Raw genomic sequence first — 14,147 nt, 5'->3', positions numbered from 1 at the left:
CCCGAATCTACCAAAAAGGTACACTTTTGGGGATTAAGTTTGAGGTTGGCTTTCTTGAGCACGTTGAGAGTGGACTTGAGGTTGTGCTCGTACTCCGAAGTGCTTTTGCTTTTGACGACTATATCGTCAACATACACTTCGACCTCCTTTCCAATCAGGTGCCGAAAAAGCTTGTCTACCATCCTTTGATAAGTGGCTCCGGCATTCTTTAAACCGAATGGCATCTTTTTATAAGCGAAAATGCCGAAATCAGTAATGAAGGCCGTTTTTGAAGCGTCAATCTCATCCATTAAAACTTGATGGTATCCTTTGTACAGATCAAGAAAACAAAAAATTTCAAAGCCTATCAAAGCTTCTACTTTTTTATCTATGTTCGGAAGGGGATAGCAATCTTTGGGACAGTGCTTATTTAGATCGGTGAAATCTATGCACATCCGCCATCCTCCTTCCTTTTTCTTGATCATGACAGGATTGGCCACCCACGAAGGATACTTCACTTCGAATAACACATCCGCCTTCAATAATTGACGGACTTCGTCACGGATGACTTGACTTCGTTCTGCCGCAAAGAGTCTTTGCTTCTGTTTTATCGGCCGGACTGAAGGATCAATATTTAACCGATGAGTGATTACCTCGGGGGGCACTCCGGTCATGTCCAACGGGGACCATGCAAAGACGTCTTTATACTCCTTGAGGAGCTGGATGGTTTTTTCCCGAAGTAGGGGCGTTCCCGCGAAGCCGATCTTAACCGTTCTGGATGGATCGTCTTCGTACAGCTGAACTGTCATCGAGTTCGGCTCCGGTATGACTTCGGTCATCGCCTCTGACTCCGGCTGCTGTGATTGCTATGCTTGGTGGTGCCGATCTGACTGCTCGGCACTTCTAAGCGCAATTTGCAGACATTCCTTTGCTCTCTTTTGGTCACCTCGGATGACCGCTATCCCTCCTTTAGTAGGGATCTTGATGGTGAGGTGATAGGTGGAGCAAACGGCCCGAACTGTGTTGAGCCAGTCTCTTCCCAGGATGACGTTGTACGGGGACCGAGCTTTCACCACGAAAAACTCAATCATCGTACTGGAGCTAGTAGGCGCTTTCCCCACCGTGATCGGAAGGCTGATAATACCTTCAGGGCGGGTGTCCTCCTGGGTGAAGCTCTTCAGGGGAAGCGGAGCCGGACTGAGCCGAGCTGGGTCCACTTCTAGTTTGTCGAAGCACTCTTTAAAAAGAATGCTAACCGACGCTCCTGTATCCACAAACACCCTGTGGATCAGTTTGTTTGCCACTCCGGCTTGGATGACAATGGCGTCTTGGTGAGGAGAGATGGCCGGGACGGGATCAGCAGCCGAGAACGTAATCACTTCGTCCTGCTTCAGCCTTTTATGCGTTGGCTCCTCTCGATTGGAGCCTCTGCGTTCTGAATTTAGGGACGACTTGGTCTTCCCGGCAGGGAGCGCGTCAATAGTCTGGATTACTCCATCATATTGCGGCTCGTCATCGTCTTCGGGATCCGGCTGCCTTTTCGGATCCTGAGGAGCGCAGTTCGCACCACTCTGCTTTTTATTCTTCTTTGGCTGCTTGCTTCGGTATTTTTTCAATGTCCCTGCCTTCACAAGAACATCGATACCGGCAGCCAAGTTTCTGCACTCCTCAGTATCGTGACCGTGGTCTTGATGGTAGGAGCAGTAGCTATCCTGTGGTCGGCGCGCGGCTGATTTCGTCATCCGCTTTGGCTTTTCGAATAGGTCAGAGTGCAGTTCGAAAATTTCCGCTCTCGGCTTGTTCAGCGGTACGAACTGAGCGGGCGGCTTCTCGGGATTGAGACGAGGTCCCAATCTGTCTTGCACCGGAGCCCTTTGAATTCTTTCAAATGGAGTCCGGCGAGGATGCCCCTGATCGCTATGATCGGGCTTCCTTCTGTCTCCTCGGGTCGATGAGCTGTCTAACGACCGTTTGCGACGGTCTGCCTCATCGGCCCGGGAGTACTGGTCCGCAATGTCCCACATTTCCTGAGCTGTCTGCGGACCGCACTCAACGAGCTTCCTGTAGAGAGCTCCGGGCAGGATTCCATTTTGGAATGCCGAGATGACAAGCAGATCGTTGAGATCGTCTACTTGCAGGCATTCCTTGTGGAATCTTGTCATAAAGTCGCTGATTTTTTCGTCGCGACCTTGACGAATGGAAAGCAGCTGAGCCGAAGTGATTCGGGCTTCCGCTTTCTGAAAGAACCTCCTGTGGAAGGCATCCATTAGATCTCGGTAAGATCTGATGCTGCCCTGGGGGAGGCTATCGAACCACCTTCTCGCGTTCCCGATGAGCAGCTCGGGAAACAGCTTGCACATGTGGACCTCGTTGAGACCCTGGTTCGCCATGTTATATTGATAGCGCCCCAAGAAATCGTGAGGGTCCACGAGCCCGTCGTAAGTCATCGACGGAGTTCGGTAGTTCTGTGGTAGGGGAGTTCGGGTGATGTCGTCCGAGAACGGAGTCTTCAGTGCTCCGTACACGGCGAATCCGATATCTCGTCGGTATGGAGGAGATTGAGTTCTCCTGTGATTCCGGTACCGAGGAGGAACTGGAATATGTGGGGGACGGGGATTCTTTCTCCTGGGAGATGCGACACTACTGCGGTAGTGACTTTCTTGTGCGGAGGGAGAAGGAGAATCCGCCGTTTTCGTCTCCGGCTGCTTTTGGCTTTTTCGCAGGAAGGTTAAGAATTCCTCCTGCTTCGCCTCCAAAAACTGCTTGACAGCCTCATTCAAATCGGGCTGCTGGGAAGACTCAGTGGGACGATTTTTGGAGCGGCTTGTTCCTTCGCCATGAGAACTGGTGGTGGATTTATCCCTAGGCTGTTTTCCAGACCTGTGGGATGGATTGGCTTCCTCCTGGTTCTCACGGGCAGGAATACGGGTACTCTGCGATCTGGTATGCATTTTTTGGGTGGAAAAAATGGATCAAAAATTCGCTTTATCACAAATTTTGTTCTCTGTTTCCCACAGACGGCGCCAGTGATGGATCCGCGAATTTCTGATGTTAGTAAATGCTGGTAGAGAATAAAGACTATGACACAAAGAATTTACGTGGTTCGATTTACTGAAGTAAATCTACGTCCACGGGAAAAAGGGGGGGGGGGCAAGATTGTATTGCTTGATCTGGGATTACAGCTTACAACACAGACTTGCTATATGAGTTTTTATCTCTAGAGAGCTTAACCCTTTTCTATCTGATCTAAGTTCTATTTATACATCGAACTAGGATCGTGGTTTGCAGCCCCACTAACAAGATCGTGGGTGAGCAATAACTGCTCAATAACTGCTTCATACCACTAAATAGATCGTGGGTATAGTGGAGGTCGTGGAGGTCTTTCATGAGTCCACTAACTCCTAGTTCGGTTGAATGTTGAGACCGAACTGCTGGACTTTACCGATCAGCTCTTGCCGATCTGAGAGGAGAGCTTGACTGGTCGGCTTTTACCGAGCTGTAGGCTGAGTCCGAACTCTTTGGTCGTGCCGAACTTTACCGAGCTATAGGCTGAGTCCGAACTCTTTGGTCGTGCCGAACTCTTTCTTGGGCTCTAGGCTGATGGGCCGTCACTGTTATTGGGCTTGCCATTAGGGTTTGGTTCGTACCCCATCATTGCCCAGCAGCCACCGTTGAGGATACATGCCGTGTCCAATTTCTAATCGCAAAGCCGCTAAGTCGCTGGCCATCCCGATCAGCTTCGCTCCGCCGTTGCCGCATGTCTGCTCTTCTTCTGCGTCGTCGCATCACATCGCCCTTTCCAGAGCTCACTCCCTTACGCCGATTTTCCGCTTCTTCGACGGCTCCCCGTCGGAGGAGCACGATGCCTGCTGCGTGCGCCGATTAGTCTGCTCCGGCTCGTCGCCACTCTGGAGCTTGAGCAGGTGCTTCAGTTTCTTCTCCCTCCGCCGCTGGTCCTCTTCGTCCGCGAACACTTCGTCCTCGTCGAAGTAGTCATCTAGGTCGAAGACGCACTTCACACTGCGGCGGCGGTGGCTCCGTCGGTCTCCCTTTCTTCTTCTTCTTCACGACCTGCCCCATCTTTTCCGAGATTCCTTCAAGCTCCAGCTGTTTCTCTCTATTTTTTCCAGATTTTTGGTAGAATGAGGAAGCTGATTTGTGAAGGGATTATTATAGAGAGAAGATAGTTGATAGATATGGGAGAGATTCATGGAGTGAGGGGAGGGCGGTTTCAACATGGGAAAGGGTGGGACGATCTGTTCTCTTTTTTTTTTTGCGTGAAATTCATTAATTTAATTATTTTCAAATTTATTTGCTGATCACCTGAGGAGAGGAAAATCTCAACAGAATCTTTATTTAAATTTGGACTAAGGAATAATTGGTGACCAAGTCAACGAGGAAAATATTTAATTAGATTAATGTTTTTTTTCTTTTTTTTTCGGGGTGTTACAATCTACTCATCTTAACAAAAATTTTGTCCCGAAATTTGCTTACGTCCTTCGAATATAGAATTTCTCCATCATCTTGTCTTCTAATTTCCAAGCAGCTTCCTCGTATCGCTAAAATTAATAACTGTAGTTGCAAGTTGTATTTTAATAATATTCTTGGCATGTTGTAAGCGCGTTTCTTGTAAAACATTTTAATCCTCGTGCTTCTTTGTCTGCTATAAAGGTCGTCTCCATCATGTCGCCACTTTTAGCAAAATTATGCGAGATAATGTTATATTAATTTGCATCGCGAGTATGATCTCTTGTCATTGTATAGCTACATCACTTAGCATCAGCTCTTCTTATCTCGCACCTTTTTCGTGTTTGAAGCTTCATTTCGTCTTCTCTATCCTCATCTTCTTGAAATCTTCCTCGTATTCTTTTTGTTCTTGTCGTTCAGGAAAAACGTAGGAAATAATAATATAGTTCACACATCAAGCTTGCTCCAACGTTTCGCGCCATTCCAAGAATAGAAAAAGTTTCATGGTTCACCGGCCTCCATTCGCACTCTCGATCTCCTTGCCTCATCGTGATTTGACAAATTAGGGGTTCACCCCAAACTTTCAGATTTTCGTTCGTTTTTATCACTCGGGAAAGTGATAGATTATTTCAACTTAAAACTACAGTTCGCGCGTATTCAATCTAGCCTACAACATAAGCACTCTATGTTCGCAACATACTTCATCATCATTCATACATAAAGATAACCAAGTATAACACACAACATTTTAACATCGCAAAGCAAAACACTTTCATACTTTAAAACTCAAACTCGAAATCAAACATATAATTTCTCTTCAAAACTTGCTCTTTTCTCAAACATCAGAAAATACTATTCTCAATTTGAAACCAATCCCTTACGGAAAGATTCTACTTCCTCATTATTATAAAAATTTTCTCCTCTTTCTTTCTAAAAAATTTTCTCGTCGTCCTATCTCCGAAACCTTCTCATAAAAATTTTCACATAAAAATATATTACCTCTTTCTTGGTTGAGCGTGGCGAAGCGGGATGTTGAGCCTTCCAAATTTAACCATATTTTAGTCTAGCAAAACAAGTCTAGACTAAGACAGAAAAAGACTCTCGGGTCCAGAGCGGAAAGAAAAATTGCTTTGATACCACTTTGTCACGCCCGCATTTTCTAAGAATAGAAAACACGGTTGATCGCGACTAGGGGAGGATTAAAGAAGCGGGGAAGAAAGGGGAAAACGACACAAATCGACCATAGCTCGAAACAAATGGGAATAGCTCGAATAAAATCAGAGTATCTCAACAATTGAGAACTCCAAAAGATTATATCTCAACAATACATAAACTCATACGAAACAACATTCAGCGGAAGCATTCGAGAGAAGAATAATGCTATGCATGAAGACACAACATATTCTAGACATTTGATAGACATTCTTCACTTTCATGCTCAACACCCACCGCGCTCATCACCGCTCAACCTGCACATAAGAAAAACACATGCAGGGCTGAGTACTTGATGTACTCAGTGAACAAATGCCAAAGCAATTTAAAAAAAACAGTTATATCATGCCACCATTGAGTGACCTCGGAGTTTTAATCTTGAAAACGCCCGCGACACTAAAAATATCTCAAACACAAACTTTCAACTCAACTTCAAATCCTTTTTCCTCATCATTTCAAAACACAACCACTTCTCCTTGAATTATTTAAGAAACTGTCATATCTGTTCTTTAAGGTGCCGTGTAAGGGGGCCACTTTCCACGAGCACGAAAACCGGCCAACCCGTTCGATGACTCACAGTCCTCATCGTGTACACTAGCCCAAGCAGGGACGCACCCTTGCTAGGACCCGAATTCGATTAAACTCATAGTAGGGACTCACTCCCCACTAAGCAATCATCAACATCATCATCTCAACAACCTCAACAACATCATCTCAACAATCTCAACATACATGACAAGGAATGCGGCCACATTCAAAGTCACTAGACCGGCCAACTCGAAGAGATAGCGCACGATCTACGTGGTGTACACTAGCCTGAGTAGGAACTCACTTCCTAGTCAGACCCGAATTCGATTTCAATAGGTCTAGTAGGGACAACTCCCTTGCTAAACAAACAGATAGGCATTTCCCAAACAAAAGCATGACATGACATTCCCTTTGCAAACTTTATTTTCCTCAAAAACGTATTTGAAGCATAAATCATTTTTCTCTGTCAAGGTCGAGCATCATTTCACATCACATCAACAAGTCGAGCAATTCAAAACCACTCAAAAAGCTATACAGCGCAACGCATGAAAATCACTTTCACTTTAAGCACATAAATCACATAATCATGTAATAATCGCAATCACATGCATTTCGTCACATAAAATGATGCTCGAATCAATATATTAAAACTAAAGCGCTTGAAAGTATTTAGTTCGAAAGCACACAAAATACTTAGTTAGAAAGCCCACCTCATTCGTTTAATGCCTTAACTTTTTTTTTCGTTCGGTTCTCGAAAAGCGTGCGTGAAGTCACCCACTTCGACTCAATCTTCCATTCGATTAATTTGGACCAAACCAAATTAACTCCAAGCCATCTCCTTTATCAAAACAGTGGGCCTACAAATTTAAATTAATTCATTTGACCCAAAACATTAAATAAAACAAGGCCCAAAACCTTAATCTTCCTTACCTAACGTGAAATTCCAAATGGAATTGAAATCCTATTCTCAAATCAAGCACACCCTGTCATCTCTCTCTCACACTCTTCTACAGCTCTCCGTCGAGCAGCTCTTCCACAAGGGGGCGTTCGTCGTTGTTCGCTCTCTCTCTGACAATCCGCCGCCGCTGCCGTCTCCTCCGCTCCACTGCTGTCAAAGCGCTGCCTCACTGAAATTCTCCAGCATCATCGCTGCTGTCCACCGCTGTTCGGCCCGTCGCGGTCAGCCCCTGCTCCTCGCCCTCTCTGCCACTGCCGGAGACGCACAGGCAGCGACGTCGCCTCTGCCCGTCTGTGTCGTCGTTGCCCAGCAGCCACCGTTGAGGATACATGCCGTGTCCAATTTCTAATCGCAAAGCCGCTAAGTCGCTGGCCATCCCGATCAGCTTCGCTCCGCTGTTGCCGCATGTCTGCTCTTCTCCTGCGTCGTCGCATCACATCGCCCTTTCCAGAGCTCACTCCCTCACGCTGATTTTTCGCTTCTTCGACGGCTCCCCGTCGGAGGAGCACGACGCCTGCTGCGTGCGCCGATTAGTCTGCTCCGGCTCGTCGCCACTCTGGAGCTTGAGCAGGTGCTTCAGTTTCTTCTCCCTCCGCCGCTGGTCCTCTTCGTCCGCGAACACTTCGTCCTCGTCGAAGTAGTCGTCTAGGTCGAAGACGCACTTCACATTGCGGCGGCGGTGGCTCCGCCGGTCTCCCTTTCTTCTTCTTCTTCACGACCTGCCCCATCTTTTCCGAGATTCCTTCAAGCTCCAGCTGTTTCTCTCTATTTTTTTCCAGATTTTTGGTAGAATGAGGAAGCTGATTTGTGAAGGGATTATTATAGAGAGAAGGTAGTTGATAGATATGGGAGAGATTCATGGAGTGAGGGGAGGGCGGTTTCAACGTGGGGAAAGGGGTGGGACGATCTGTTCTCTTTTTTTTGTGCGTGAAATTCATTAATTTAATTATTTTCAAATTTATTTGCTGATCATCGGAGGAGAGGAAAATCTCAACAGAATCTTTATTTAAATTTGGACTAAGAAATAATTGGTGACCAAGTCAACGAGGAAAATATTTAATTAGATTAATGTTTTTTTTTTTCGGGGTGTTACATATAATTTGACTTGGATTATTTTATCTATTCATTCAAGCTCTATTAATTTTTAATGCATGTATACCTTGCTATGCATAATCTATTTAATAATTCATATTTATTACTATATTAAATTGCATTTGTTTTAGTCAACTTGCTAATAGTATGCACATTAAAAACTACATTATCAACACAAAGAAATATATATTTGATATATCAAATAAAAATATGTATAAAAATAATCATGTATAATCGTAATCATTAAAAATAACAAATATATATGCAGACAAATTATATTTTTTACTTAAATTCAAAATATTTTACAAATGTAGTACAAGTATTATAATTATAAATTTTTATAATCATATTTATCATGATTATGTTATTATATATTTATTTAAATACAAATTTTTAACCAAGCTGTCTTATTTTATTTTTTAAAACTTAAATAAAATGAATATTGTCAACAATTTATTCTTATTAAACTATTCCGAATTGTTAAAGAACATTATTGTGAGTAGAATTATAAGATTTTCATCTTTCATAAGAAACAATCATCTACCTAATTGTGATGATTTTGTTAAAAGGAACTTCATTTCACAATTTAATTTATGTAATAGTAAATCTTTCCCATGCATTATGATGACAAATGACAAGTTACTAAACATAATATTTTATCTTAAATGTTATAGAATGGATAGATTAAGTACATGAACTACGTGAATACATGCTTAGAATAAAATATCCATAAATAAATAAATAAAAAGGCGTAAATACTTTAGTCGGTCTAAGAATCAGAGAATAAAAATTATAGGGAGTTCCTTTTTAGTATTTGGATAGAAAATTATAAATACTCCATAAATAAAACATTTACCGCAATGTCTCACAATTTAAAGAGGCGTTAAACATGTTTAGCCACTGCATGATATTCTTTCAACAGCCGGAGTAGAAGTGGCACGGTTGAGAAAAAGGGAAGCAAGGATCATCGGTTCTCATATGTGAACACTATTTCAAATGAGTCTACGTGAATCCAATCCAAGGATTTATATTCGAGTTGAAGCCTTTTTATGTCTTTCCACTTTTCGATTTTATAATGTTTATCATAAAGTACTAAAGGCTAAAGCCCAACAACATACAGAGATAATGACCTTAAAATGGAACTTCTCAATATTGCAACCACCCTATAAACACAGGACTAATATTGCAGTTTTCCATTAATTGTACAACTAAAAAACACACACTTGGTTTTTCTCTTTTTAAGCTAACAATAAATCGATTCTTAGTTCTGAAGCAACTAAACTAACAGTAATTATTTGAAGTTATCCCAGAATCCCATGAGTCTGCAAGTGCCATTTATTCTGGTAAGCTGCCATGCATGTTCCTGTTTTCATTTCCCCTGCCCAATTCATAACAACAGAGTTACACTCATCTACTTCAACCAATTTCATAGAGGGTACAATGATAAGAGCATAAGTAATCTTTGGAAAGTGAGTTTCTCGCAAAAAATGTAGATCAACATCTTCAAAAGAATCAAGTAGGGGCATGTATAAGAAAACATTAGAAATATATACGTAGCACATAATAGGAACTGTCTATGATACTAGTGAAAATAGAAAGTTGAACTTAAGAGACTAACCTTTGTAAGCACGCAGTCATAAGTCGAGATCCTCATCATCCCATGAACAATGGACATCAATCGTTAGCTTTTGTATTCTATTCTCCCAATCATTTTCTTTCATTTTTTCTGCCCATGCCACAACTGAAAGGCTGCAGTCAGCTACTTGAAGCATCCGAACACCGTGAGACAAATAAGGAGGGAGCTCTTCTATGTTATAGCAATGTTTAATTCTAAGATACTTGAGAGAAACAAAGCTGGCATTTCTTGTTCGCCACAGCACTAGATCAGTATCTTCGAGTGAGAGAAGCTTAAGCTGGTTGAAACTGGCATAATCTGTTTCCCATAGTGGTCCTTGAAAGGCATAGCAACGTAATTTGAGCACCTCAAGATTAGGTAGTCTGCCAATTATGCCCATGTAACTCCATGGATATCCTAGCCCACTCAAACTCAACATCTTAAGAGACACTGGAAACATGGAATGAGGAGCAGGTGGAGTGACAGTATCTTGACTTAGGTCAGGATTCACAACCACACAAGTAAGTGATTCCAGTTTGCCTAGACTGGATATGTTATTCAAGTGATGGAAGGACTTTCCATCATCTTCCGGCTCGAGCTGGATCCGGACTCCTAACCTCTTTATATTTGGAACACCTCTTATAACCTCCTTAGTGCAACTATCAATGTTCACATCTAATAGTGTTGAGAGGTTGGCTAAAACCTCATCACTACTAGGGTTAGGTAGGTTGCACCCTTCAACCCGAAGATATCTCAATTCTTTCATACCCCAAATTTCCATGGGCAAGATTGAAGAATCTTCAAATGACTTGGTGCTCAAATGCCTTGTTACAAGCAACTTCTCTAGGTTGCGGAGTTGGGATATAGCAGCAGGAATCCTCCCGTCACAAGTGAGGGTGAGGTACCTTAGATGAATGAGTTCCACAACTTCAATTGGGAACTCATATAAACGGATTGACATAGCATCCACTATCCTCAGCAGCCTCGACCTAAAAGGTATTGGTACTGGATACTGATGGTATGGGCCAGTGCATAAGAGAGAACGTGTGTATAACATTGAGTTATGCTCATGTTTGATGCCTAACAAAATGTTATTACGAATGCACACTCTTCTTTGCTCCTCCTTTAATCCGTGTCTAGTATAAATATTGAAAAACATGCTCTTCTCAGCTTCGCTGCTACACATATGCCAAAACACAGAATGAAGTCTACATGTCTTACAGGATTCGGGATCAGAGTCCCTCCATTGGACCATAACTAGACTTCGATTAACAATCTGCATCAAACATTTTCGAGCATAATCTTGTAAAGTTTGACAAGGATCTGGCTCAAGAAATCCCTCTGCAACCCACAAATCAATGAGCTTCGACACTGGGACCTCATCGTTGCGTGAGAAAAGTCCCATATACAGAAAACATGCTTTCAGATGTTGAGGTAAGTACAGATAGCTAGGATATAACACCTTATGCATATGATCATATGCATCCTTGAAAACTGAATTTCTTTCCTCTGCTACCATGCTCCAATACTCTAGTGTTTTCTCAGCTTTTGACAAGAGATTGGAAACTGTGAGGATCAAGAGAGGAAGACCTTCACATTTCTTAGAAATTTTCTTGCCAACTTCCTCCAGCCGAGGAGGACATGACACACCAGCAAACACCTTGTGACAAAGCAGATCCCAGCTTTCTTGTTTATTGAGTACGCGCACTGTGTAATACTTATCATCTGGCCCAAATGATGTACCTATCACAGGTTGCCGGGTTGTCACAAAGATTTTAGCTCTAATGTTTGGAAATAGAGTTTTTAAGTGGTATAAGGGCTCTGGCTTCCACATATCATCTAACACAATGAAGCATCTCTTGTATGATAATTCCATCTCCACACATAAATCTGTAGCTAATTTTGCATCATTTTTTATGTGTTCTCTATCTATTTGGGGATATATTTGAGCTAGAATATCGATCAAGATTTCTTCTGGTTTATATTTTGGGCCGAGAGCCACCCACACCAGGTGGTCATAGTGATGTGAAACTGAGGAATCTTCGAAAACGTTCTTAACAAGAGTAGTCTTTCCAATACCTGCCATCCCACAGATCAACATGATATTTGATTTTGGAAAGTATGTTTGGGGAAAAAGATACTTCTTGTTTAGTTTAATACAAGAAGACATGTCAAATAAAGAGTTGACCGTATTCTTTTCGTCGGCTGTATGCACAGATGAATCTTCTTTTATTTTACAAACCTGGTAGGAAAAAAGGACAAAATGCAGGAATCATTACTCTTTGGCTACATCTTAAAATTTAGGATTCTGGTGTGCTTTTAAACCCAACTTTTTTTGCATAAAACAGCACTAAGGTATGTATAGAAAGAGCATCAGACATCATTTTGTCGCTAGCTTAGTCCAAACCTCTGGAGTCTTGTGACATGTGAAATCGATCAATCTAGGCGTTCTTATAGAAGAATCAGTGAGAATTTTATATGTGAGATGAGATGGTGTATGAATGAAAAAAGTACCTCGGAGAGTTCATCGTGGACGACGAATATGAAGTGTTGTTCATCTGCCGCTAGCTTAGTCCAAACCTCTGGAGTCTTGTCAGCTTTGTTGAGGAAGAAGAAAACTCTAGCAAGCGCAATGCAACTTCCTCTACAATTCTCAACAATCTTCTTCCCAGCTTTTTCCATTTCTGGATCGATCTCCTTCTCGCACCCAAACATCAACACTCGAAGATAATCCCAAATGAACTCACCGCTTAGTCTCCCCATTTCGTGAATATAAAAACTTTTTGCAAATTGGGCCACTTGGATTAGCCCCGTAGCCAGCACGATTAGGCTGCCGTTGTGTTGCTCTGGAAATGACTTCTTCAACTCATCCCAAACCTCAACGTCGTCTATATCATCCAACACAATCATGTATCTCCGACCCTTCAACCTCTCATACAAATCCTTCCTCAATTTCTCCATATCATGATGATCAATTCGTGCTTGATCATCTACTTGGGCGATGACATTTGTGAGAATTTCTGTGATTTGGTAGTTTCTGCCTACGGTCACCCACGCGCCACAATCGAAGGGCTCTTCTTTTGCGACGAATATATCGTCGAAAAGGGCTTTTGCGGTGATGCTTCTTAGAGAGCCTATCTTTCCGACGTAGGAGTAAACCCCGAATTCATAGGGCCTCATTGGTTTGAGCAGGTCTTCTTTCATTTCGGCTAATTCATTTGATAATCCTACCATTTCAAACCCGACATCGTTGGTTGGTGAAACAGCTGCATCATCATCGTCGTCGTCAACGTCGAGTGATGACGGAGTGAAATCCTTCTTTATTTTCGTCGTGGTTTCGATCAAGGAACGTATCTCTCGCCTCGATTCTTCGGGTAGGGAGAGAAACTGATTTGATTCGATGGCATCTTCTGCTTTTTGTACGGCTTCTCTGATTTCGGCATCCAAAGCGTTCCATCTATTGCTGTTGCTGTTGTAGAATTCTTTGAGAAATTCTTGCAAAGATGTGATCTCTGTGGATGCAAATTCAAGGATTTCTCGACTCGAGGAGGCAATAGGAGTGTGTGAAGAGTTAAGAAGGCGATGTATCATTTGCTTCAGAGAAATCACAGCTGCATATGCCATCTCTCTTGCTAGATGAGTTCAAAAAAAATTACCTATGCTACATTTGGCCTTAATGTGGCCTTAATGTCAACTTTGAGCAATTGATTGCCAAATTTCTAAGGAAAACTTGATCTTCAGTTCATACTTCAGTATTCTTATTATTGATCTGGTTGAAAATGTCAAACAATTTAGAGCATCCACAATAGTGGACTAACGTAGGCTAACGCGACGAACGAGCGGACAGCGAATGAGAGGTCAGGCGCGGACTAGCACGGTTAGCGGATCAATTCTTTTTTTGGTAAAGGATTTTAATGGAATTCCATTTTAATGAAGAGCATTAGTCGTATTCCGCTTCAGGGAGTGACGCATAACTCTTATGCGTCACTAACAAAAAGACGCATAATCCTTATGCGTCGCTATTAAACGACGCATAATCATTGTGCGTCGTTAGTTAATGACGCATAACCATTGTGCGTCGTTTATTAGAGACGCATAACACTTATGCGTCGTTTATTAGAGACGCATAATACTTATGCGTCGTTTAATAGCGACGCATAACTCTTATGCGTCTTTAGTTGAGTTTTAAAACGGGCAGAAGGCAGAATCAGGCAGAAACGCGACGAAAGAGGCGAAGCAGGCGAGGCAGGCGATTTCCGACGAATCCGAGCAAAATCCGGCGAATTACCACCATTT

The 14,147-nt window shown here is 42.6% G+C and overlaps 1 protein-coding gene across 1 annotated transcript; it reads right to left on the bottom strand.

Moving 5' to 3' along the window:
* Positions 1-9,362: 9,362 nt before the first annotated feature.
* Positions 9,363-13,546, bottom strand: LOC121747871 (putative late blight resistance protein homolog R1A-4). The gene is made up of 3 exons (XM_042142012.1): positions 12,366-13,546; positions 9,855-12,093; positions 9,363-9,614 (listed from the first exon to the last, which is right to left on the bottom strand). Exons 1-2 carry the CDS (start codon positions 13,473-13,475, stop codon positions 9,871-9,873), a joined length of 3,333 nt encoding a protein of 1,110 aa, XP_041997946.1. The 5' UTR covers positions 13,476-13,546; the 3' UTR covers positions 9,363-9,614; positions 9,855-9,870.
* Between the last annotated feature and the right edge of the window lie 601 nt (positions 13,547-14,147).

This window comes from Salvia splendens, chromosome 9, assembly GCF_004379255.2.
Source record: "Salvia splendens isolate huo1 chromosome 9, SspV2, whole genome shotgun sequence".
NCBI lineage: Eukaryota > Viridiplantae > Streptophyta > Magnoliopsida > Lamiales > Lamiaceae > Salvia > Salvia splendens.
Note: the sequence above shows the minus strand (reverse complement) of the source record. Positions and strands in the feature narration are given on the sequence as shown.

Excerpts from the sequence above, each read along its gene's own strand:
- LOC121747871 (XM_042142012.1), bottom strand. The coding sequence starts at position 13,475 with ATGGCATATGCAGCTGTGATTTCTCTGAAGCAAATGATACATCGCCTT. Across the intron at positions 12,094-12,365 it reads TCCACGATGAACTCTCCGAG|GTTTGTAAAATAAAAGAAGA; the intron begins GTACTTTTTTCA and ends TTTTCCTACCAG.